General features: G+C 40.4%; 1 protein-coding gene across 1 annotated transcript; it reads left to right on the top strand.

The window, feature by feature from the left end:
• Nucleotides 1-1,627: 1,627 nt before the first annotated feature.
• Nucleotides 1,628-20,999, top strand: LOC139204333 (calcium-binding protein 7). Its single transcript, XM_070834344.1, has 5 exons — nt 1,628-1,736; nt 16,390-16,533; nt 16,654-16,766; nt 18,191-18,341; nt 20,869-20,999. The coding sequence occupies exons 1-5, from the start codon at nt 1,628-1,630 to the stop codon at nt 20,997-20,999; spliced, it is 648 nt and encodes a 215-aa protein (XP_070690445.1).
• Nucleotides 21,000-25,331: the final 4,332 nt, after the last annotated feature.

The raw sequence follows: 25,331 nt of genomic DNA, 5'->3' as shown, positions 1-25,331 counted from the left end.
TAAATAGCCAGGACATCACTGTAGTTTATGATCAGCTATTGTTTTATCCATAAAGCAAGAACATTATCACGACAGAAAAATAAACACCACTGGATGAGGCCTCCAAAAACAAAATCTCACCTATGGGCCCACCTGACATGAAGACTCCTTCCAAGATGGAGATACATTTCAGGGAAATACCAAGAAGACACCTCATGGTCATCAAAAATTCAAGTAGCTCCATTCATCATCATGGTTCTCTACAGCACATCTTACCCACACTGCTCAGCCGACCACGTCAATAGTACTAAAGCAGCCTATTTCAAGGAGCCGCTCTGCACAGACAGAAGTGCAGCAAAGCCCACAATTGGAGATGATGAGACAGAAAGCCAGTGACATTTTTTTAACTCTGTTCTCCCCTTCTTCTTTCCCGTCTCACTGTCTATGAATTATCTCCTACTGTAAGCCACCACAGTCTAGCCAAATAAATTAGCAGTAGATGCGGTTATGCGTCATAGCAAAACTTCAAATGCACAATAAAAGCCCGGTCATCCGCCTTAAGGATGTGGCGTTCAGTGGCGTTGCAAGGCAATAATTTATCCCATAGCTTCGGCACAGCAGGAGGAGCTCAACCACACATCAATCACACCTTACGGTTTTAGTCTCAAATCGGTGAGTAATTGAACAAAAAGAAAAGAGAGACAGAGAGGGAGGGATGGAGGGAGGGAGGGGTGGGTGTATTTTTTGCGTTACTCGGGAGGGATTGCCTACACCCATACAGAGTGTGTGTTTGTGCAGATGTATGTATGAGGGAGAGAGAGAGAGAGAGAGAGAGAGAGAGACTACATATCAGATCCGCACAGAGAGCCACCGTTCACAAAAAAAAAAAAAACACTCCTTCACTCCTTCACTGAAGATGGAACAACTGGATCGCAATGCGCCCCCGTGCCCATGACCAATTAGGAGCAATTATTGTCTTAGAGGATCCGGACCCGCGCTGACCTGCCATCCTTCAACAATCTGAACAGACGGGTTTAGTTGTTGTTGTTGTTTTTTTTAAGGCTATTTCCTCATCGATCTTTTAGGTGTAACGCGTCGTTTCGGTGGATTAAATGAACGTGGCTGGATCTCGAGGACGGAGTGCGTCAAGTGAGCGCACGTATCCAACAAGTGGATGCATGAATTTGCTCGCGGCAGACAAACGCTGGGACTAAACACACAAAATCAGTGGATTGATTACCTGCAGATCGATGTATCGATTGATCGGTTTACAACTGAGACAAATAACCTGCACTAAGTAGCTCAGGTGTGGAGCTCGATGGTGATGTATATATGTGCGCATTGAGGTAGTTTAAAAAAAAAAAAATCTGTGACTTTGTGTATCCATCAGGAAATTGTTTTTCAAGCAAATAACAAAACTGCAATGAGGTAAGGCTACCCCCTACATTTCTCCCCGCTCTTTCGTCATTGACCTAAAGCAAGATTTCGGCGGACACGCTGCGGAATCCACCGTCTCCCACCTCACCCCTCTCCCCCCATCCATGGACTCGCTTCTCCGTTCCCTCGGCGACCGTGGGGGGAAGTTGGGATCCTGTCTGTAGACGTTTCTTTATGACGAGGGCGCAGGTGGCAGCCAAAGGTCGCAGTCATGCCGATGCACCCAGTCACCTCCACGCTGATGTACCGGGGGATCTGCACCATCCCCGACATCCTCTCCTACAGCGCCCCGGTGAACCTGCCCGAGGACGAAGTCGAAGGTGAGATGTTACCTGTTGGCGTGTACCTGAGGGTGTTCGGGGCGGGTGAGCGACACGGGCGGTGTTTGCTCGTGTAGTGGCGGTGCATGTGGCCGTGGTCAGCTCCTGCTCCAGGTGGAGCTCATTCAAACAGACGCGCGGTCAGCACCTTGGACAGCGCTCAGAGATTTGAAATAATTGATTTTGAGCACGAAAGGGGCTTGATCCAGATTTTAGGATTTATTTTCAAAACCTCCCCTTCCCCTTTTCTTATCTTAATATATAAAACAGAATGTACAAAAATAATCAGCCACTTTGTTATCAGGGCTTCTCAAAGATCAGCTATCTTGTTTTAATTTTCTTTCATTGATTGAAAATATAGATTTGCAGCTCATTCAGAGTTGTTGTTTTTTTTTTTTTTTTCAAATGTGCACATGTCCAAAGGATCTCTGGACCCTTTCTGCCATAAATAGTTGATTCTTGAGGACAGCAATGATGTATTGGCTCTAACTAGATGCAGAAGCTCCTGGGTGGAAATTTGGTTCATGGAAGCCTGATTTCACTGGCCCATTAAGACTGGCCAGAGACTTTCTGATAGTCAGATGGTCCAGTAAGTGTTTGATATTCCATCTTTTTTCCCATCTTTTTGGGGGACTGTGGAGTCTTTGTACCATAGCTACTAAATGATCCATCCAACATCCTGGCTAAATCCTCTTTTCACTAAAAAGTTATCTGAAAATCATCCTTCTGCATTAATATACACATTCAACCTCTGCAGCACTGCAGTGACATCTAACAGCGAAATAAGTCCCCCAACAATCACGGTGACACATGATAACTATTCTGAGCAGTTTGTTTTTCAGTATCTTGAGAATATTCATGCCTGGAGCACTTGTGATGTGAACCTGCGACATCTGCGCATCATCATGCAGCAGCCCCTGGGACACCGTTCAAGTCCCAAAGCGTGTATGATGACAGAAAGTTCTTGCGTCGTTGGCATGTTTTCAGTGCAGTGACGCTGTAAGGTACCTGATGTATCCCTGTTGAATTATTTGTTCTGTGTGCTTCTCATCCTTGCTGCCTTAACAATGCACCCATTGTTAGAGAAACAAAGCAGAAAAAACGCATTTGACTGCTTTGCTGGACAGATTCAGAGGGATCAGTGTGCATTTCTGATTATAGGCAAAGCCTGAAAGCAAATGTGTGAATTATAGACAAGTTGGGCCTTAAGCGAAATCTTGTCAGTGGGCGCTGGTGCAGAATTTCCCCGTGGTGAAATCAGATATGAACCATTAATTGTACCTGGAGTTGCACACATCTGAAAGTACACAGCCGCACACTCCTTTGTGTCAGACACACATGCCCAGAGAACTTTGCATCTGCAAAGACACACATATTAAGGTTTGCAAGGAAATGCCATTCAGCGCAGAGGTTGATGTTAATCAGAAAAAGAGTAAGAGAGGCCAAAACTGATTGATTTTGACTCCCAAAAGGTGTTCAATACACTGCTTCAGTGCCTTTTGCACCTGTTCCAGAACACACACAGCACCAGAAACATAAAAAAAACAAAACAAGAAAGGGTGCAGGTCGGACCGTTGACTCTATTGACTGCTTTTTAATGACACCCAACAAACTCAAGCTGAGCCTGTGATAAAAGAGAAGCGTCAACATGTCAGCGCCAAAAGTGATCTCATGCCCATGATTATAGCATTGCATCACTCAGCACTGTATTGTCAAAATGATTTCCAGCGCACAGAGACCTCGCACGATAGAAATATATTTTGGGTACAGCAGCACCATGGAAAAAAAAACAAAGATGGGTATCTCATATTTTTATGGACTCCAGGAGAAGCTTTTGGTTGCTGAGGTTGAGGAATCTGTTCCCTTTTCACCTTCCCACTTCAATTTACAGTCCAGCTTTGAGTGTGATAAACAGACAACACTTCACTTCACTTTGACTTTAATTAGTCAAATCCACTTGTACTGTCTTGCTGCAGTCACTCTGTTGCAGACAAAAAGCTTTACAGCTCCACTTATGGTGGCAGTTTGACTGGAAAGCAGTGAGATGTTTTGTGGGGAGAACATTGCAGCCTGAGGTAATGCACGGTTAACAGCGGTGACAGAGCCTTTTCAGCTGTTGGAGAGCATTAGTGATCCCGTGTGAGGGATGTCTTACAGGTTGTGAGAGAGGCACACTTTAAAGGCAGTGTCACTGAGGAGATTGAATGTTGTTGTTGTCAAGAGTGTAATTGAGATTCACAGCTTTTCCTGCCAGATAAAATGGGAATTATATAAATGTGACACAGCTGGTTAGTTTGTATTAGTATCTGGAAAATGTGACTACATAAATACTTTTTATTTTGTGCTTTGAAAATGACATTTTTAACTTTTAGAAACAATCCTCCCTTTATCCTCATCACATCTTCATCTGCTCAAAGATGGAGGACAGTGCTACAAGCCAGCAGCTGGGATCATAACGCATGCTCTTCAAAAGCAATGTTATGTTGCATCGTGATACATTTTCTTCCTTATTGTGTTTGGTGTTTTGGTGATATCCCAAATAAATCTGCGAGGGTGTCTGCTATTGGAGTTTTATAGCAGAGGGGTCTAACAGGGAGGATAAGTAATGTCACTGTGCAGGACATACTGTGCACACATACAGCAACAAGGAATATAAATTTGTTTATGCATAGTTCATGCAACACATAAAACATGAAACATTTCCTAATCTAATCAGCGCTTTCTGTCATTTTCACATTTTGTTACCTTCATCAAATGTGCAAGGCCAGTATGGGGCAAAGGGAAGGGTCACCGCTTGAAATGTTTCAGTATACTGGGTTTCATGAAATGGTCGGAAGAAAAAAGTTGACATTTAAACAGGAACATTTGTTTGGTCAGGAGGATCCCGAACAGTAAGGAATTTCAACAAAACACAAAGTTTAATGCTATTGTGAGTCCTGGATTGCAGATACTGTAAAGGTTGATAAAGTCCACTTACAATATGCATTGAACAGTCTGGAGTATATGTTGATCAGATGAGAAGCGAGATGAGAATCTCTTGAGCGACGGACGAGAATTGGTTGGAAGTCTGGAGTGTCACATACATCAGCTCGGCCGTCAGGGAGACATGGCTTGTCACAAAAAGAAATTGCACATTAGTGAATATGTGTGTGCGAGTGCATGTGTAGGGGCAAGAGGCTCAAGCCCTATTGGCACGCATAGCCAAGGACTTGATTTTCAATTACTGGCTTGGACACCCCAGGGACTGGGCCAATGGCACCATACTTTTCAGGCGAGAAGGTTGTCAAAGCTATAATTGGAACAAAATGCTATTTTTCTGATGCTCGATAAGCCTGTGCACGTGTGTGATAGAAGGTGGGGGGGTGGTAGCAAGTACCTTAATGGACAATGATATGAGAATAAATTGAATTGGACTCCATATTCTCCATTTGCCCTCCCACACAAGAGGGATGAAAAAAAAAAAACAGTTGGTCATATTACAAGTGCTCCATGTAGTTTAGACCTCCTCCACCACTAAAAGACAAACACAGACACACACACACACACACACACACACACACACACAGCTCAGTGTCAATATCACTGCAGGTGGAATTAAGTGGGTAGTCCATTTCCACACTGCCTAACAACAGCCCTATTGGAGGCAGCTTCAAAATAGTCCCAGGGCTGAGCTTAAAGCATTTGTAACAGGTCCCAGAGTGAGGCTCATGTAAACAGATGCCAGTAGTTTCTTGAAGAAACAAGCAAAAGAAAGAAGCAGATTGTTTGCATCTTTCTGACGAGATTGTGATCAGTGCACTCAATTTACGTTTCAGTTCAAATTTCAGTTCAGGATTTTCTTTCACTGTTTTTCACTTTTGTGAGATTTCCAGGGTTGTAGATTTGCATAGGACACTTCAACTTTACTAAGACTGAATGAACACAAGGCAGACATAGGAATATGTATCATCCCCTCTGTCCTATGTCCATAGACATTAACTTTTACTAAGACTGCTTGAGGGGAGTTTTATTCCACTGTTTTTCTTTTAATGAATTAGGCCCAAATTCTGTTTGTTACTGACAGATTCCCAAGAGAGCTGTTCCATAAACCTCAAAACGCTTTTATTCATTTGGGACCAAATATGAAAACAGAATTTATTCATAGATAGTCAATAAATTCTGGCACCAAAGTAAGTGAATCCATTCGACATACATGAGCAAACCGCCAGACAAAGCTGAATAAAAGCATTATTGGCCTGTTGTCTAATAGTTTAATGTTATGCTCAAAAACTGGAACATAAAAGGTGCAATTTATTAGGCACGTAAGAGAAGCCACAAATCTGAATCTTCTAACGATCCCAGTCTATATTACTCTTTTCGGGAGCAAGATGTCAACACAAAGTAGTGTCCCAGTCATTTAATATGCTTGCTGCACAAAGAAGAAGAGAGACAGAAGCAGACAGGAGGAATTCTTTTTATTGACATGGCAGCCACATTTGAAACAGGAAGCACTTTTCTCCAGATGGATCCAGGATATCAAATATTCCTCAGATTAAAATGTCAAATGTAGACCAAAATTATGATTGCATGTGCATGTTAATGATGCTTGTTTTTTCACCTCTCAGTTCCAGTATGTTTAGTCGGACATGAAAGCCTTCTCTTAATCACTGTCACAAAGAAAAAAAAAAAAAAAAGATGAAAGTGTATCCCAAGTCACAGAGCCCCAGCAGGGACAAATCTCTCAAGGAGCATTTTAAACTCACCAAAGAACTGTCTGTGGTAATCGAAATCAACGCAGCCTACAAAGTTATCCCTCCATTTGTTCGTGCTTGTGGCAGCGTGAGGGAGGGATTTCCTTGTCTCCACATCAAATACAGATTGGGCTGTCACTTCCCCCCAGAGACAGGAAGTTGAGATGCTGCAAACAGGAAGTGATTGGAATAATGGGCCCAAAGTCACAGAAGCTTCAAGCTGGGTTTATAGCAACTGCGCAATGACTGTGATTTCATTTATCTTCATTCTCTTAGATAGAAAATGGCAATTGTGTTGCTGACAATGAGATTGCTGAGGCTTTCTTAACATCGCTTAACATTTTATGTAGATCTGGCTCTGTTAACTTGGCTCTGTCAGTAGGTTGTCAGACTGAAATATCTCAACAACTATTGGATGAAAACACAGTTCTTGTGGTTTCCACTTGGTGTCCTTTCATTTCCCATCATTTTCTTATTAATTTTTTGAGGAGATGCATGTCGGCTCTGGTGTCACTATGGTGGCGTGCAGGCTCTGTAACCCCAGTAATCAGTCCACTCAAGTGGGCACTGGGTATCTTTGGTATAATTTATCACAACAACATGCAGACCGAAGCAGATGAATTTGACTAAATTGAGGTAGTTATGCCTCGATCACAGCTCAGGTTTAGTGTGTTGTGTGTCAGAGAAGAAGAAACAACCACCGACAGTCAAGGGTGTGTTAAAGTCTGCATATCTGGATGATAAAAATCAGCGCTCTTGGCTTGTGGATGGGAATAATTGGGCTTAAACTTTTTTTTCTCCTAATGTGTACGACCCTTGAGTCATAAATATGCATTTTCTATGAAGATATTTAGACTTCCACACTAGATTTTGTTTTTCAAAAAGTAGTAGTAGAAATTTAACACATGCTACTGGGGCTTCTCTCTCAACATTTGTAGTCATTCCCTTGGTAGAGTTTTTGGGACTGTGTGAAAGCTGTGACTGACAGCTGCTCAAAAAAACTCTGACACCACTGTGTTCCTAATGGCATAAATTGCCTGTGAGGCGATCTTGATGTTTCTGCTTAACTCCTACTGTAGCTGCAGCAGAAAACATTGACTCATTCCTGTGCCCTGAGGTGGAGGGTTGACTTCCATTCCTTTGGAAATACTTACATGAATACAAATGAAGATATTTAAAGACACTGGTATCTGCTTGGCAAGACAGAAATTATGCACATAACGTATTGCTGCTGCAGAATCAGTGGGTGTTGTGCGGGTGTACTTCCAAGGGGTCAACTGAGACCGTTTTAAAGCATATGCTGCTAAGAAGATCTGGACAGCAACACATAACAAAATGACCAATCATGATGGGATCAGACATGCTGGATCATTTTTTTTTTTTTTTTTTAGGAGTGTTGAGTGTGAAAATGATCCAGATGTGTTTACCAAAACACTTCACACCAAACACTCTACTGTTCACTTCAGCTATTGACTGCTATTAGCAAGGCTCTCTCCCAGGAAGCCAGAATTAGTTCAATTATTCTATAACAGGAAAAAAAAAACACCTTGTTTTACTCTTGAATTGGATCCCCTAAACAAGCCGTTTGTTTCCCCTTGCATAGAAGAGAGCTTTTCGTACCTACCTACGGGAAAAAAAAAACCCATTTTCATCAAAGCATTCTCTTTCTGAAACAAAAAGTGAATCAAGCTAATAAATTAAGTGTTTTTCCACAGCCAACACCATTAGATTTCCACTTTCTGCCTTTCAAATCCTTTTGACAGTGTTACAAGTCTGGCAAACATCAGTTCATAACCACAGCTTTTGTTAATGATTTACAAAGAAGAAAGACATGCGGCACGAATGACACTCACTGCTGTAACTGTTAAATTACTCGCATAAGTTCAATGCCTGTAAAACGACACATTTAGAGTTCTTGATTTTGGTGGTGTTGCATTTGTGACTTTTTATTCTGTAAAAAAACTGATGCAGGATGGTGAGATTATGTTGCATGGGTGTGGAGGGAAGGTGGTGGATCTGCATTGAAAGTTTTGGGGGGTTTTTTTGTCTGCAAATGATTCCTGATTATAATTAAAAACCACCAAAGAAAAAAAAAAGGCAAACACCTGGGTGAGGAAAAGAAACAAAAGCAAGACGGAAAGACTTCACTCATTTTAGAAAAAAGACATGGTTTGGGATACATTGGACACTTGTGAAAGCATCCTGCTTACGTATAATCAATTCGAGAATAATAAATGTCCCTTAGTACGTCTTCCCATCACTCCACTCAATCCTCAACTGTTCCCTGCTTTACTTGCATGATGGAGGGTTGTTTTGCCTAATCTGACAGACAGACAGACAGACAGGCAGGCAGGCAGGCAGGCAGGCAGGCAGGCAGGCAGACGGGAATGGATTTCAAAATGGCATGTCTCTCTAGGCTGTAGCACCTGCATGTGCATGTGCACGAGACATGTGGCATATGAAAAAGCTCTACTTGACATAGATGGTGATAAAGATGTGAGCAGAAATGAGCTGTTCCTCAGAGTGGTGTTTGTGATGATATTATTGGCTAAATTGTTTCATAAATTTAATGCTGTTCTGGAAATAACCACTGAATAATTGCTGTTTTTCATTAAGTTAAAAGAATTGAAACTTTGGTTTTTGTATAAATTAAACAAACAAGATATAATGAGTTGATTAGTGAGCTTCAGTAGTACTTATAGGTGGGTTTTATTGTTAGACAGAATTGTTTCTTTCCACTTTATATTTACTGTTCAAATACTGGCGCCAATCCTCTCATCTACTACTCCACCAAAAAATACAATAAACATATTTCCTAAAACGTCAAACTGTTCCTTTGATATAAAAACTGGATAGAAATGGTTTTTATTGCATTTATTTGAAACACGTGCACACTATGAGACAGAATCAGCTCAAATGTTGAAAATGGCATTTTCTTATTCCCCTGTGCCTTTTCAGTAGTGAATCTAGTATGTCAACTTAATGTAGTTCATTTATGACATCCAGACCACATCAACAACCACAGTGTCACATGAATTCTCAGTTGATCAGTTGCTATAATCTGACATGACCTCTTACTTTGCCAAGTTGGGTTTTGATAGAAAACACGTGGTGCAGATTTAGCAGAGAATATCATGAAATGCTGTGATTACGGCTGTCTGGTAGGTTAAAGTTAAGTCATTTGTTTCCATTTTGATCGATTGCCATGAAGGAGTGAATCCAGCAGACTTTATTACCTGTGAAATTAACTGTGATGAGCTCTGGAAGGTAAAGTGCTTTTCCCCATCGGGTAATATTTCCTCCCTTTGATGGGCAATACTGCAACGTCTACATCAGACAATAACAAAATCCAGCGGTAGAAAAACGGGATCCATAAACGAGCGTGTACCGGTAACGTGGTGGAACTGATGAGGGAGTGTTGGATGAGCTTTAATGCATAGCGGAGGCTTTTGATTGTTCATATCTGACCTTTGTTTGAGGTGCTTCTCACGGGTTTTTACCTTGTGGATATTGGCACCGGCGCAGCTTCGTATTGGCTGTGATGATGAAAACATAAGAGCGAGGGAGGGAAAGAAAACGGAGACAGATCAATGATTCCCCATCACTGACGGAAAAGAGACCAACAGAAATGGGCTAAAATTTCACGGCCTTTCACTGACTTCAATCAGTCAAGGTCAAGTAGGGTTTAAGAAGTTGGCTTGGGGATTTTTTCTTATTGAGGATAAAGCACCTCAACGTTTCCAACTTTTTTCTTTTCCTCCCTGTGGTCGTGTCAGTGTTGCATTGGTGAGGTTAAAATGCTTCAAATTTCATAATGGAGGGAGGAGATTGTATCCAAACCCAGAGATGGTATTTTTCCTTAAGACACAGACAACTTAGACTCTGCCATATATCCCTTTTGAATACTCCAGAGCCTTATTAGGAGCCTGTTATGGTAATACTCAAATCTTCTGGGTGCCCAAGTCAACCCATATCCAGCTAAAGATGGATTAAGGTTGCTATGGGTGTTTAAAAATAGTTGCCTGAGGTTCGCACACACATACACACACACACAAAGCAAAGCTGTGTTTTTCTCACACTGATAAGGTCTTACATAAAGAGTGGGTGTGCTGCAATTACAGATCCAAAGCAGCCCCTAAGCAGATGCAGGTCTGACTGAGGCGAAGAGGATCTCTGGCTCCAAAAAAAAAAAAACAGGCTCTGGATTACGTTCATGGACACTTCATCGCTACAAAAGCCCCGGCATTACCCTGTTCTGCTCAAAGTGCACCGCATGTAATTAGCAAGTTTTCATTGATGCTAAATTTAGCCTGAAAAGGCGTAAAGCTTTGCTCCAGGCAGGCCTCAAAAATCCAAGTATTTCCCATGTGATGTGTTTCTGTTCTGTGAGGATGAGAATGGTCCATTTTTTTCCTGACTGCTTTTTTCTTTATTATATGTTTAAAGCCAAAAGGTGATGGCATTCTTAAAGTCTTTTCCACTTCATCACAACCTCCAGAGTTTAATAGAAAGCATCATCTAAAAAGGCGATGTCATGCCCCTTGTCACTGATATTTCACCCTCATCATGAATCCATGCAATTTCTATTAGTTTGGATGAATCAGCTCCGTTGCCAAGTGATTGCTGGCTTTGTCTAGTGCGACGTACAGTTCACAGACTGCTCAGCGTCTCTGTGCTGCAGCAAGGATCCAGTGCACTTCATTGATAAACAACAGTGTACAGGGAGAGCAGTGAGATGGGAGCAAACTGCACCTCTCTCTTGTGGGAGTTCAGCTTTAGATGCTTGGCTCTCGCAGCCAGCGATCTTAACTTGGGCTTTTCATCCTCTGTCAGATCACACCACAGGGGACCGCATGGCATCGCATCTTTGAAGGCCAACAAGCACCTCTCTACATCAAAGCAAATACCACATGCTTTCAACAAAAATATTCACACCTCCCCGATGGAGACGTGGTCCCAGAGATCGAGTGGAAGATGCAACAACAGCAGCTTCTGAATCTAAAAATAAAAATATGTATGTATATTAATAAGGTAAATAAGTAGAATGTAATTGAAGCTGATTGTGAGAGCTGGAGTTTAAAGAGGCCTGAAGCAATGATACATTTGCAGCAATAAAGGGAGAATCTAAAGTGGTGACACTGGAATTCATAAGAAATGGCAGGCTGATTAGAGGTTCTGTTTTTATGCCACTTCAAATAGTTTTTATGCCACTTCAAATAGTTCAATAGTTCATGTTTCTTCCTGAAACATGGAAAATACATGCCTGATTACTGATTATTCAAAACCAATTTCAGAAACTTCAGCCTGGAAGATGACAGTGGCTTTGGGGTATGAACACCCAATAAATGTAAGGTGATTCGTTGCCATTCATGTTGCCTTTTTGGCTGAAATTATAATGCGACCTCACTCAAAACTTAGAACTGCTCTGATTAAGGGGATAAAAATGATAATGTATAATGCCAAAGTATTGACAAGCCTGTAATAATTATTCTAATCATGTGAAACTTCATTTCTTTGAGTGAACAAATATTACGAAGATGCACAATAAGGTGTAGGAAACCTGAGGAGTCTTGGGCGTTTCAACTCCGTTGTGATGTCATCGTATTTTTTGGGGGGTGGTGGAGCCATGAGGAAATAGGATAGCCCCCTGATGGAGACTACACACTGATGATTGTGATAGGATGAAGAGAAAGTGTAAAGATGGATGTGATGATGCTCCATGCCCGCTGGATGTTTAAATAGGCTATATGTTCCTCATAAAAGACTTGTTTCCAAGTGTTGTCCTGACAGGTGTGAAACAGTTGTGATAAGTTGTGATAGAATAGGATGAATTGTCCAACGGCGTGAGAAAGTCAAATCTCCTGTCATTAAGATCTCTGTCCACTGCTGTATTATTAGTTTCTACCTCTATGACTTCGTTTGCAAACATGAAAGTGGACTGTAGGTACTGACCCGTCGCTTTAAATATGTGTTTATTATCCGTTTATTTCAAGGCTACATTCATTCATTTTTACCTATCACTTGGATTGGACAGGATAATTCAGCTTCTATGTGCAGGAAAACTACAACAGTTTCAAAGCTTTTCACCTGTTTTTCAGCTGCAGAAAAGAGCATCTTTGGATTCTGACAGTTTCTCAATGACATTAAAGTCACTGTGGGGGCATACATGTGAATTTGGTCATTTTGGGCTCACAGAGTAAAGTGAAAATGGGAGAATATAGTCGTCTCTCCTGAGGTTTAAGATAAATAAACTCTCAAAGAGATAGTACTCTATCTGGATGGTGTGTGGTCAAAAAGAGAAATTCATTCTTTCAGAGGATGATTAGTCAGCCTCTTTTGATAAACTGGATTGGGGATTGCGTATGGTCTGCTTTACTTGAGAGGTGTGTTAGTTCATTCTAGGAACACTGTGTTTGTGCCTCAAGCACAGCCTAGTAGTTTTGAAGAGATGTTTGTAATGGCTGTACATATTCCAGCTTTTACAATATCTCACTGGACGTGATAAGACATTCATTATATCTCTGGCCCATGCAGCGCGAAGGCATTTGTCTCCTGTAAATGGTTTATGACCATTCTCCCACAACAAATGGTGCCCGTATTTCATTACACAATACAAACTTTTTTGTAAATGTATCAAATATACTATACACCACTCACCAATCACAGTGTTTTGCTCACCTTGGTCTGATCAATAAATAAAGCTTTCAGGTGAGATAGAGGATTCGCTGAAACTGTTTTGGCACCTTATTTAAGAGGGTGTTTGCCTCCTGCGTGCCGGCAACATGTTTTTTTCCCCGCAAATGTCTGACAGAAACCCCCTCTTTCTAAAGTAAACAGATGGAGCTGGGACCTCAGGTGGATACTGAGGTATTGTTATTCTATAAACAATAAGATCACACCCAGGGAAGGAAAGAGAAAAAAAAAAAAAAACAGCCGGAGGCTCTCAATGATTCAAACTATACCTCTAGTAAGACATCTGGAAGGGAAAAGCAATGTGAAAAATAACTGCCGCGAATGTCACTCTGCTCGGTTTTATAAATTGCATGCCCAGACGTAATCCATTGTAATACATGATTGCCAAGTACCCTTGTCCCCTTTGCACGGATTCTATTCTGTAAACGTGTACTTGATTACAACAAGTTATTTCCTGGAGCCATGCTACCACATTATACACCGAATGGCATTCACTGTTTCCTGCCACTATTGATATTTTATGTTTAGCTTTCCAACTGAAATATTTGTCACACACTGTCAACGCAGTCGATTTTGGTCCGAGGCTTGGCCATACGTCCCCTTTCTGACACAAATCACCGGAGCCGCAGTTCCCTTTTATAAGACTTTAAGCTTTAAGTTTTTTAAGCTTTAAGTTTAATTAGTATCACTAATTTAATAACAGCTAATTGGCTGTAAACTGAAAGGGGTAAAGTCATTTTTATTTCGCAAAACGAACCCCAACAGGGTGATGCAGGGCCTTGAATCATCCTGAAGGTTTTCGTTTCGTTTTCGCAGATTCGTTCAAAACAAATCAACAATTTGACACAAAATACTGACTTGAAAACATTTTTTCATTTTGATTGATTTTATTGTGTCTGCTATCAGGACTGTGTCCGTGCCATCGGTCTGTTTATATGTGGCCACAGTCTGCTATAAAGAAATAGCAGATTCTGATCGGTCAGTGACGTCATTCTACAGTCTGGCATTATTACATGGCTTTATTAAATATCAGACTGAGAAGTATTATTTAGCGAAAGCATTCTGTTTTCTTTTCATTACCCTGAAATTAATTCACAAACTCATCTTTACTCTGACTTAATTTATTCATTCTCAGCCACAACTTGGGAAAATACCTCATTTCCTCAAAGGACTGAATATGACTCTGACATGACCATTCAATGGTTTTAAAGTTTCTGTTTCCAACAAATGACAGATTAGAGAGATTCCAGGTATTTCATGGGATTTTCTGAAGATTTACATCATCCCTGTCTTAAGACTTATCTTCTGCTCTGCTCGTTTGTTAATGCTAATCAGACGTTTGACAAAGCCTAAAATTGTAGGTAATTCAGTTGTGGATGTTATTGCATATAAATGAAGGCATTCTGTCCCTTCATCTTCTACTCTTTTTCACAGTGCTCCGAGGGTTCAAATCATGCGTCCAGTACTGTGATGTCTTTTCATTGGGTTTTATTTTTTTCTGAGGGTACAGTTTCTGTAGGTGATACCGGTTTCTGGTTTTCTGGGATGGTGGCCCTCTGGCTCTTCTTTAACGAAATGCTGCTATAATAAGATAAAGCACATTACTCCAGTTTGTCATCACTGAGTTATGTTAAAGGAGAAACTGCAGTGGTTTAGTATTTCACCCCCATATAGTCTGGGGGTGTCGCAAGGTTGAGAGTCCTGGAAGGAGTGTGGCACTGGGACTATTGCGTGAACTGGACAGTGAAAGGTGAGATTCGACATTGGCTGCATCGTAGAGACAGAGCAACTTGCAACTACTGAAAAAATAACAGATTTTAAGGAAAGAAACTAAAGCGCTGATCAGCCCACTACAGCGCGTCTGCCGCTATAAAACCAGAGCAGAGTTATCTCACAGCGGAGGATTTATCAGACTTGGAAGCTTTCATTAACGATTATTATAACACCATGAATTTCAAATCCATCTAAAGTACACCAGAATTGTTCAAAAAATAGAAAAGACAGAAACAGGCCTTTTCCGAAGACACAGATGATAGTTTCCTGCCTAGTATCAATAAAACAATAGGACTTTTTAGTATCACTTAAAGAGTCTAGCCTCAAATTCATTCCAATCCTCTGTTAAAATTACAGAAGTGTAACTGCCCAGGCCCCAGGCCCATGATCATCAAATTTGACCGTTTTGAAGAAAAATAACTATTTAAAAGTAGAGGAACAGGGGAGCGTATAGAATATCTCCTCATTTGACTTTCCCTGGTTAACTGATAAACGCAAACATCTTTAAAACTCCATGCTCACAGTTTGTAATGCAGGTTTTCTGTTAAAAATGTCTAATTTCCAGTACGAACTGAGATAACCCAGACACCAAACATTAGAAAGCCCCCTTCAGAGCCACAGGAGACACTGCACAGCTGTTTTCACAGGTGGAGAGGTGAAGCACTTGTCATGACTAGAAAGCTGATCTAATTATGAATAAAAAGATGCTCTTATATATATATATATGAACTATTCGTCTCCATCCACATTGATAGCATTTTGCGCAGTGAGGTTAACTTCAAATCAGCTTGTCGGCAGATGATGTATGAGAAAAATCCTTTCACCTCACATAGAGTTATTTGCTTTGATTTTAATGCCGGCTCTTACACGTCGAGGTTCAGCAATCATTTTGAGCTGGCAGTAAGTGTTTCAAATAGTGTTATAAAAGTGTAAGTTATTCACACCATTTTGTCATTCATTTGTTTTTCTCTCTAAGAAATTATTTGACTGATGGGAATCTAGGAAATGCAACCACCAGACAGCTACACTTTCCCCACCTGGTGTGCTAGAAGAACATATCCTTGGTGGGTTATTTTTGGCATTAAAGCTCTTTAGACTTTAGCAGCCAGCAGCGTAAGACTTCATAGGTTTGATTCATCCCCACAAAATGTAAAATTCAAGGAATGCAGTGAGTACTGACCTTCAAAATGTTGACAATGTCTTCTGAACTCAGCTCTTTGTTTAAGAGCATTTGTTTTATTTTGGCTTTTTTATTTTATTTTGTCATTTTACTGGTGGAATTTGCTCTCCTGAGCTGCCAACCCCCATGTAACTATGACTCAAGCATTGATGCGGCATAACAAATGTGTCTTTGGTGCGTGGAACATTTCCCACTTTCATATCCTGCTCTGCTGTAAGACTTCAGCTTGTGTGTGTGTGTGTGTGTGTGTGTGTGTGTGTGTGTGTCTTCTCTGCAGAGATCCGTGAGGCCTTCAAAGTGTTTGATCGCGATGGGAATGGCTTCATCTCAAAGCAGGAGCTGGGAATGGCCATGCGCTCCCTGGGCTACATGCCAAACGAGGTGGAGCTGGAAGTCATCATCCAGAGACTGGACATGGATGGTGAGGCAAACACACAGCTTGGATTTTATGATCTTAAGTCACAAAGCACAGAAGCACTTTGCTCTGTAGTAGGCGGTAAAACCAGCAACAATAAACACCAACTGTTCCTCTTTTCCGCAGGCGACGGCCAGGTGGACTTTGAGGAGTTTGTCACCCTTCTGGGCCCAAAGCTGACAGCAGCTGGGTTGCCAGATAAGTTCAACGGCACTGACTTTGACTCCGTTTTTTGGAAGGTGCTCATTATTCAGTCACTCATTTCCTGCCTATTAGAGAGCAGATAGACAGCAGAGTCTCAGCTGCAGCAAACCTCCAAGCGCAGAAACATTTAGGCTCTGCCACTGTCCAACTTAAAAGGAAAACTTGTTTTAATTGCCACATCCACTGGGTCGTTAATAGGAGGGTTTTAATCTTGCAGGTTTGGATTCCCTTAAGAACTGTATCCTTTATCAAGACTTTGAGTTGATATCTCCGCCTCTTAGTGTGCGGCGACAGTCAATTTTTATGTAAAATAGATATTAATTTATTTACAGACACCTCATTAGATAATCAACTGCTCACTTTGACAGTGGGATGAAAATAATGGGATGTAGCTCGTGTCAAAGCAGCCTTTGTTGCAGTAACGTGATAACAGCGCTCAGAGTGGCTGTCAGAAATCGAGTGTGAAAGAAAAGGGGTTTATGGGAATTCTAAGCGCAGTCAGTGTATGAAAAACAACCAAAAGGCACCTGCAGGGATAGTCAAGAAACCTAAGTGCCTGTTACAAATCCTGCATTGCTTCACATAGCATTAGATGTGAATAGCAGCATCAGGCATGTGCTGCTGCATTGATCACACAGAGCCTCTGGTCACACTGGTGAGCTGTGGTAGAGCTGAAAATCAGTAACATATGAGCTCTCCAAATATTCACAGATCCTGGATTGGCTTATTTGCACGGATTTAGTCTCTAATTTTCATCTTTGTCATTCAGAGATTCTTTACTTCATTTAACTCCAACTTTACATAACGGCAGACGTGGAACGCAACCAAGCACATTTACTCAAAAAACGAGCCAAATTTTTTGCGACTTCACTCTATATACATGCTCAAAATAAGGAGTTTGCAAATGGATGATATTTGACTTTACTCTATATTACCTGCATGCAAAGCTCCTCAGAGTTTCCCACTGCAGGGCTATTTTTCTATTGAATAACTGGCTTAACAATAAAATCATTACTGTTAAAATCATTTTGACGTGAAGTAATTTATTTGTTGAACAACAGCCCAAGAGCAAGAGCAGGGGACTCCAGGGAACATGCAGAAAAGTTAAACATCATTCATTTGTGTGTACTGGCAACATTGTAATGATACAAAGTATCCCTTTGATTCCAATAGGAAATTAGACCTGGGGGACCTTGTGTTTTGACTGGGTGTCAGTGTCCTATTTGTTTATTTATATTTCCATAATCTGATGAAATTGACACTGCATAAACCTTTAACTTATTTTTTCCCCTAGACTGTTATTGTTCACTTCCTTTTAATGTGATATGTGTGTGTGCCTACTGCTGTATACGCATATGTGTGTAATTCTTTACTGTATGTGTGTGTGTGTGTTTGTGGTATCATGTCCACCAGCCCGTGTGTCCATGTTAACGTTCAGTTATGTTGTGTGTGTCTCCAGTGTGACATGCAGAAGTTAACTGTTGAGGAGCTGAAGAGGCTTCTGTACGACACCTTCTGTGATCACCTTTCCATGAAAGACATCGAGAACATCATCATGACTGAGGAGAACCACATAGAGAACCCTGAGGACTGCCAGGTGGATATAGACAGTAAGGAAGAACCTCCTATACTTTAACAGACGTCTGCTGTTTATGATGCTCGTGGAAAGTTATGCGAATATTATAGCAACAGATGCATAATTGTTCCAGAAATGCACGGATGGATAACTGGCCAAAACTAGATGTCATGCCCATATTTTATTAGTGCATGATAAACATTAAAAAGGTTCACATCATCCAAATCACTTTCCCCTTGCGGTACTGGATCATTTTCTGTTTTATTTGCCAACACTTTGAACTATCTGCCAATGAGATTTCAGCCACCACTCCAAATACGGTGGAGGTGAATGGAATTTAACATTAGTAACATGTCCAAGTAATATATCCAAATAAAATCCAGGTTCTCCACAGATCTGGCTTGTCCAGTTTTTATCTATATCATCTATAGGGAGACACATTTCTGTTAAGTCTGTTCAAACATCCCGGCTGGAATAAACCTGGAACGCTGCCGTTATCTTGCATGTGTCTTAACCACTTGGCTACCAGGATGCTTCTGCTGCAGAACCTGAAATAAATCTAATACCACATTAAAGCCTTAGTTTAGGTTTTAATTCCTTGACATAAACACATCAGTCTTCATGGTACCACCAGGGAAGTGAGGGGTCGGTAATTTGGGTGAAATTACTCTTAAAAGGATAACTCTGGTAACTTAAATCTGGTCCCTATTATTACATATTTAGGGTTCCAATGGCTGCAGTGTAATTATTTGGGGCAACTGTGCTAGATCAAAGTACATCCATTAAAAGTGCTTGTTTTTGCCACTGACAGGCTCCCGTTGTTATTTGAAGTGTCTGACATATTGTAGAAAGGATCCCTGCAGAGATAGGCCCTAAGATCTTGTTTAACCAGAAACATCTGTTATACCGCTCTCTTCAAAGCCACCAGACTCCACTGACAAAAACAATAATTTGACCTTGTAGAGCAGGAGTGTTAGTCTACCGCTGCCTCGATCGGCTAGTTTGTCTGTGTTCTCGTGTGACTTTGGTGTTTTAAAGGGCGAGCTTGGATCCAACACAATATTTGTGCAACACACAATAACACAAACAGGCTAATCGACTGGGGCAGCAGTAGAGTCTGGTCTGTGGTTATCTTTTAAAACTACATCAAAGATAATATGGCCTCTAGTTGTGTGTTATAAAGATTATATGGCCATTACAAGCCATCATATATGATAATGTGTTGTTTATGTAAGTGGTAGTCATGCTGGACTTGTCAAGACTTGAGTGGCAAACGTGATCAACATGCTGCAGTTGCAGTGTGTTCCAGCACTGTGTTACAGATCACCCCTAATAATAATTTGAGTAGTTTGTAGTAGTTAGCTGATAATATTTTTTCAATTAACACATTACAGATTTCAACCTTAAATATTCCTCACAGTCAAGCCTTCTTCATAGTCTGACCATTTTGCAACAAAATCCAGCAATCACACATGGAGAACAGTTGTTGAAATAGCAGCGATACCAATTTCTCCCATCAGCAGCCTCAATAGATCATAATGTACTTCAGTCAGTAGTCAGCAGTGTGTGAAATGCTGTGCCTTCTTAGGCAGCTGTTCTTTAATTTGAGCAACTGCGCACAGAAAATGACATTGTTCCCTCTCCTTTCTCCCCTTCTCCTCACCCAAAAAAAGATTACTACACTATTGCCAAAGCTCTATCTGCCTACACAGACTCTGCATGGAGAACCCTCTTTCTCTGAAGCTCATTCGAAAAGTCATTGTCTGGAATGCAGGAAATCCCTAACGGAAGTAGAAATAGAGGCAGGTTTAGGAAAAGTGCCCACAGTCAAAAAGTAAATTACACCTCCTCGTTATAAAATAAACGATTTACTGAAAATTGTCAGAATTTTCTTTTAATTCGTTCATTTACAGTGGGCTGTTGTTGAGGAAGCTTTGCTTGGTCATTTATCTAATGTGTAGGTGTAATGATTGTTGGCGCCATTGCAAATCCATTCTATGATTGAAGAAAAGCTTTTTTTTTCTGTTGGAAAAACACTTTAAGACATGAGGTGTTTTTCTCTGAGAACAGCCATGACCCTCTGGAGGAAATAACAATAAATCAAAAGCGAGATCAATTTTAAGCAGTTTGAATCTTCTATTTGGACAGAAATAAGGTACAACAGATATAAAAGTTTCCATTAGAACATTTTGTTTTGTTTCACCTTCCTTTGTTCTTACTCCAGATGATTCTGCAGGCGTAGTGCACCTTTTCTTGAAGCGCTGGTATTTTGATGAGCGTCCTTTAATATGCCAGTCAGGCGCCAATCCATTAGTTTGTTGTTCCAAAACTCCAATCAACATTTCAATCTAGATGCAGTTAAGCAGCATACAGGTGTGAAAACAAATCTTCTCGGTAGTGTTCAACCCTTATAATTGTGTTCATGTAATTGTGAGGTTTTGTGATGAGCTCTTTCATTAGGAAATTACTATCAGATACCTTTCAAGCATTAAACACCTGATTCAATGGACCCTCTCTTAATCTTTTTCTCTTTTCCTCCCACCTCCTCTTTTGTTCCCCAGGTTCCAGCCCGACGCAACAAGTCAAGCAAACTTGTGTGCGCAAGAGCCTGATATGCGCCTTTGCCATTGCTTTCATCATCAGCGTCATGCTCATCGCAGCCAATCAGGTGCTGCGGAGCGGCATGAAATAGGAGCTGTGGCATTTTCAGCCTTGACCAACACCTAAAAGGCTGCCTTACAGATAAATGACTGAGGAGATCAAGCTAAGAAAACAAATACAACAGACAATCACACAGCTGTGAACAGGCCAATGTAAGACTGCAGAAAAAAAAAACTGGAATCACCAAGGACACAACATGTGCAGGAATTCATGGCGTCAGAGACATGCTGACCACTTACAGAGTTTCAAGGACAACAGGACCTCACATACAAAGAGACAGTGGCGTGTTTGAAGTGGACACCTGACTATACATATCACTCTTCGTAATAAAAGATTTAGTATTCATTAGTTATGTGCATTTGAGCAGTGTTGCATTCGGTATGGTGGCAGCTATAGAGAGAAGTGTAGTGACTGTCCAGTTTCGTATTTGTCCAGTGTACCATGCGGTTTATTATAAACGAGTAGAAAGGAATTTGTGAAATATTGTGGGGACATAGGAGAAAATGTATTCCTGTGGCTAGAAATTGTTGTTATGTGCAACGTCTGGAGTGCACAGCATTGTGGACATATTGTATGTGGTGCAACATTGTTCAAAAACCACTTCTGAATAATAATAGCCCAGCAAGAAACAGATAGAAGGCTTTGCAGGGAGGTGCATGTGTGTGTGTGGATCGCTTCACTCATTCACAAGCTGCAGGGATTCAGTCTGAGAAGGATGAAGCAGGGTGAAACAGGTTAACAGCTCTCGGGAAGAAGGTGTTGTGGTCTGAATAGACAGGTAACTGGCTGAAAAGTAGCTGGACATGCAGTCGACTCTCTCTGTCTCCACAGCGGGGCTTTTTCAGGCCTCAGAGGATGACCATCATCTATGCATGAAATGCATGGATTTAAACAGTTGTCTTGACACATTTGTAAAAGTTCTTATCAATGTATTAATCATTATGACTGTGTAACAGAGCTGTTTTCAATTACTTAATGACAACTGTGAGCAATTGTGTGTGGTGCGGGATATCAGCAATTACAACAAAATGTAAAGCATACAACTGCATGATAAAGAAGGGCTGCTTTAGTAAATGCTCGTTAAAGTTATTTTCGGGGTTTGCTAAGCTACGGACCTTTTGCCTCGCCGGGCGCTTGATGATCATCTCTCACTGCCACCCAAGAGCAAACGGCTTCAAGATATGCGCCACTCAACCATTTAAAGAATATGCATCAAAACTGATCTGGTTGGTAGTGCTGATACGAATGTGCAGGAATGTATTTTGTTCGTTTTTAGTTTTTGTCCGTCTGGATGCATTGCTATGCAGCAATAAATGTATGTAAAATAGGCATCTCACAGAAATGAATCTACAAAAGCGTACCAATGGACCTACTAACTGCTGAGGTCAGAAAAAATTCTATAGCACTTTTCAAATTACAGTTTTGGCAATACAACAGAAACACTGGCTCTGATGTTCAAACAGGGGACAACCCTCTTATTTAGCGATCAGACAGATAAGTGGAAGCCTGGTTGTCCGATGCTGTCCATTGAAGTTTGACAGGGGCCAAATGGTGTAAACTGTTGCAATAATTCATTAATGTCTGTGAAGCACCACATCAACTTGATAGGGTGTAGTTTAGATTGTTATGCATGCATCTTGGTAAAGTCTGTCACTATTAATGTGTATTGTACATACAAACCAACTTCAACCAAAGCTTTGTAAGGGTCTGTGACAACACAACTGGGCCACAAAACGAGAACAAACTCAGTAAATAACGGGTAAAATTGCCATTGGGATTACTGAGAAGAAACCAGAACCACAAGTCAAAGATTCCAATCTTACCTGAAACCAAAAATTTGAATTTTTGGCAGGGCCAAGAGATGTTTGGAAAGTCAAAAGAAGAAAAAAAGCAAATCAAAATGCCCTCAAAAACAAGACACAGCAATATAGAGATCTAAATAATTCATGTCTTATGAATATCCCCATTTAGGATTGCAATTGGCAGTTCCCCAAACTTGGATCTCACAAAAGAGCCAGAACCTCACAAAGGCAACAAAATTAGACTACCTATCGCCCAGAGCCAGACGGGATAACGATTATCTGATGCACCCGTGCAATTTGTCAAAAGTGTCAAATCTGTGCAGAACGCACTTGAAAAAAAAGGAAAAGAAAAAATAGCTCACATATAAACAAATATCTTTGTTTCCATTTTGCACTTTAATATGTGCTGCAGCGCACAACAACAACTCACCGCCATGATTGTTCATCCATTTCCAGATATAGTTTAGGCATAAAGAATTATGTTACCATAGATGTATCTATTTTTGTGAGAAGAATGGGATGGAATAGAATATTAACCGACTGATACTGTCTCATTAGTTTTCTATTACATCATTACTATGGGAACACTTTCATGGGGAATAAAGTTATCATAATTTGATTTGTTGCCTTATTCTTTGAGACACTGGCATTGTGCATACACATAAAAATAGACCAATCACAGATTTATAATTTATCACCAGAGCAAAATGTACATACCAATATTTATTTTCTTTTTACAGATGAAAAAAAATGTATGAACATGTTGATAGTCTACTGAATGTTCTATTTCCATTGTACTGTACTTTGATACTTGTCTTTGGATCTTGGAAAATGTTTATTGACCATGTGATAACTGTTCATTGACTCCATCCGATGTTCTTCTTTGTCTGTGGAATGGTATTTCACACGAATAAAATCATATAGCAAACATGTCATATGTCCATGAGAGAATTTGTCAAATTCTCAATCAGAGAGCTTGAGATGACTATAAAAATGCTGAGGATCAGTTTTGCTGTATTGATTGACATCCTGACATTTCAAATTGAATTCCATAGAAAGTGATGGATTCGCTGAATCCATGGATTGCTTTATTCCATTCTGAGATGCCCTTTGGCTTCACTGGTTGTTTTGGGTCCCATCTGTCACATTTATCTCAACAAAATCACCTCTCATATCGCTAAAATCCACTAGCGATAGTCAGGCTGTTTTATTCTGGTCATCTAAGAGAGACTGCCAGAGACTTTTTGCAACAGTCATTCACTAGAAAAATGCTGCTTTTTATGTACTGCATCCAATTGTGTTATATAGTCAGACTCTTGTCATTGCTGATGCTGCAAAAGGAGCATGAATAATCTGAGGCAGAAGGACTGAGGCAGGACTGAGACAGTTGTGCCATTCATTTGAACTATGGTGGCTTGTAATGACCAATAAGGTAGGAAAAATCCAATAGCAACATCTTGTGAGGCAAACATCCCCATGAAAATACTAAGAAAAAATACTGCATACACATTTGCTTTTTCAGCTCAATAAGGAAACATCTCAGCCTTATTAAATGGTAAGTGTTGGGTATAAGAAACTGGTGTCTTGCCCACAGCATCATGTTCTGTCTTTGAGCTGCTGAAAATGCAAGTAGGTGGTGAGAAGAGATTAGGAGTGTCTTGAATTGCCAGGAGGCAGTTTGTGTCCCAAAACTGAGTTTAAACCAACCAATAAGTACTGATGTTAGAAATTCAAGCTCCCTTTGATTGAATTATGGAATCATTAAAACAGAGTTTTGATCATGAATTAATGCTTACATCTTTTATGAAGACACTGCAATTGATGAAAGCATTTAGCACAATTTGACACCTTGAAAAGCAATGAAAAGCAGTGAGCATTAACCTAAATCTAAAGACTTCACATGTCCATTTGTTCATTGAAACATAAATGTCCATTTACAGTGAAGGTACATTTGAACACTGCATAATGTATCTCTATCCAACACAATAAGTAAAACTTTTACATGGGATAAACACATGAATTTTAGAGGATTAATTAATTAAAAACCTACCTAACTGATTAAGTCACATCAAATGAACATCATATAGAACTTGCATCACCTCCAGTGATCAGAGTTCAGAACTACAAAACTGTTAACATTTGGCTTTGCTCAGTCATTGACTAATAGGTGGCCTGTATTTTCATTGAAAACATCTAAAAAAAATTTGAAAAAAAAATTATACTAACATGCTTTTGTATCATATTATTAGTAATACTGTACAATATTTGTCATGAATGTTCATCTCTACCAACTGACAGCACTTTTTTTTTAAAGTTATGACAAGGTTGTCAGACTTGCAAACATATATGCATTTGCATCATACCATTGAATAAATCCTCTAAAACAAAGCACAAGAAAAATTGACCTTTGAAATCCACCATAATTGTGCCACCTGGCAAGAGTTATTTTCCTGCCACCAACATCCTGGAAGGAAGCCATCCAAAGAGATGTGGTTCTGAAATGGGTCACCTTGGGTTTTTTGGGACCAACAACACGTCAGGACTCAAAATGGGCTCTACGA

Source organism: Pempheris klunzingeri, chromosome 7 (assembly GCF_042242105.1).
Source record: "Pempheris klunzingeri isolate RE-2024b chromosome 7, fPemKlu1.hap1, whole genome shotgun sequence".
In the NCBI taxonomy this organism is placed as follows: domain Eukaryota; kingdom Metazoa; phylum Chordata; class Actinopteri; order Acropomatiformes; family Pempheridae; genus Pempheris; species Pempheris klunzingeri.
Note: the sequence above shows the minus strand (reverse complement) of the source record. Positions and strands in the feature narration are given on the sequence as shown.

Coding starts and splice junctions, on each gene's coding strand:
- LOC139204333 (XM_070834344.1), top strand. CDS start 1,628: ATGCCGATGCACCCAGTCACCTCCACGCTGATGTACCGGGGGATCTGC. Junction 16,534..16,653: donor CCAGAGACTGGACATGGATG/GTGAGGCAAACA, acceptor TCTTTTCCGCAG/GCGACGGCCAGGTGGACTTT. Junction 18,342..20,868: donor CTGCCAGGTGGATATAGACA/GTAAGGAAGAAC, acceptor TTTGTTCCCCAG/GTTCCAGCCCGACGCAACAA.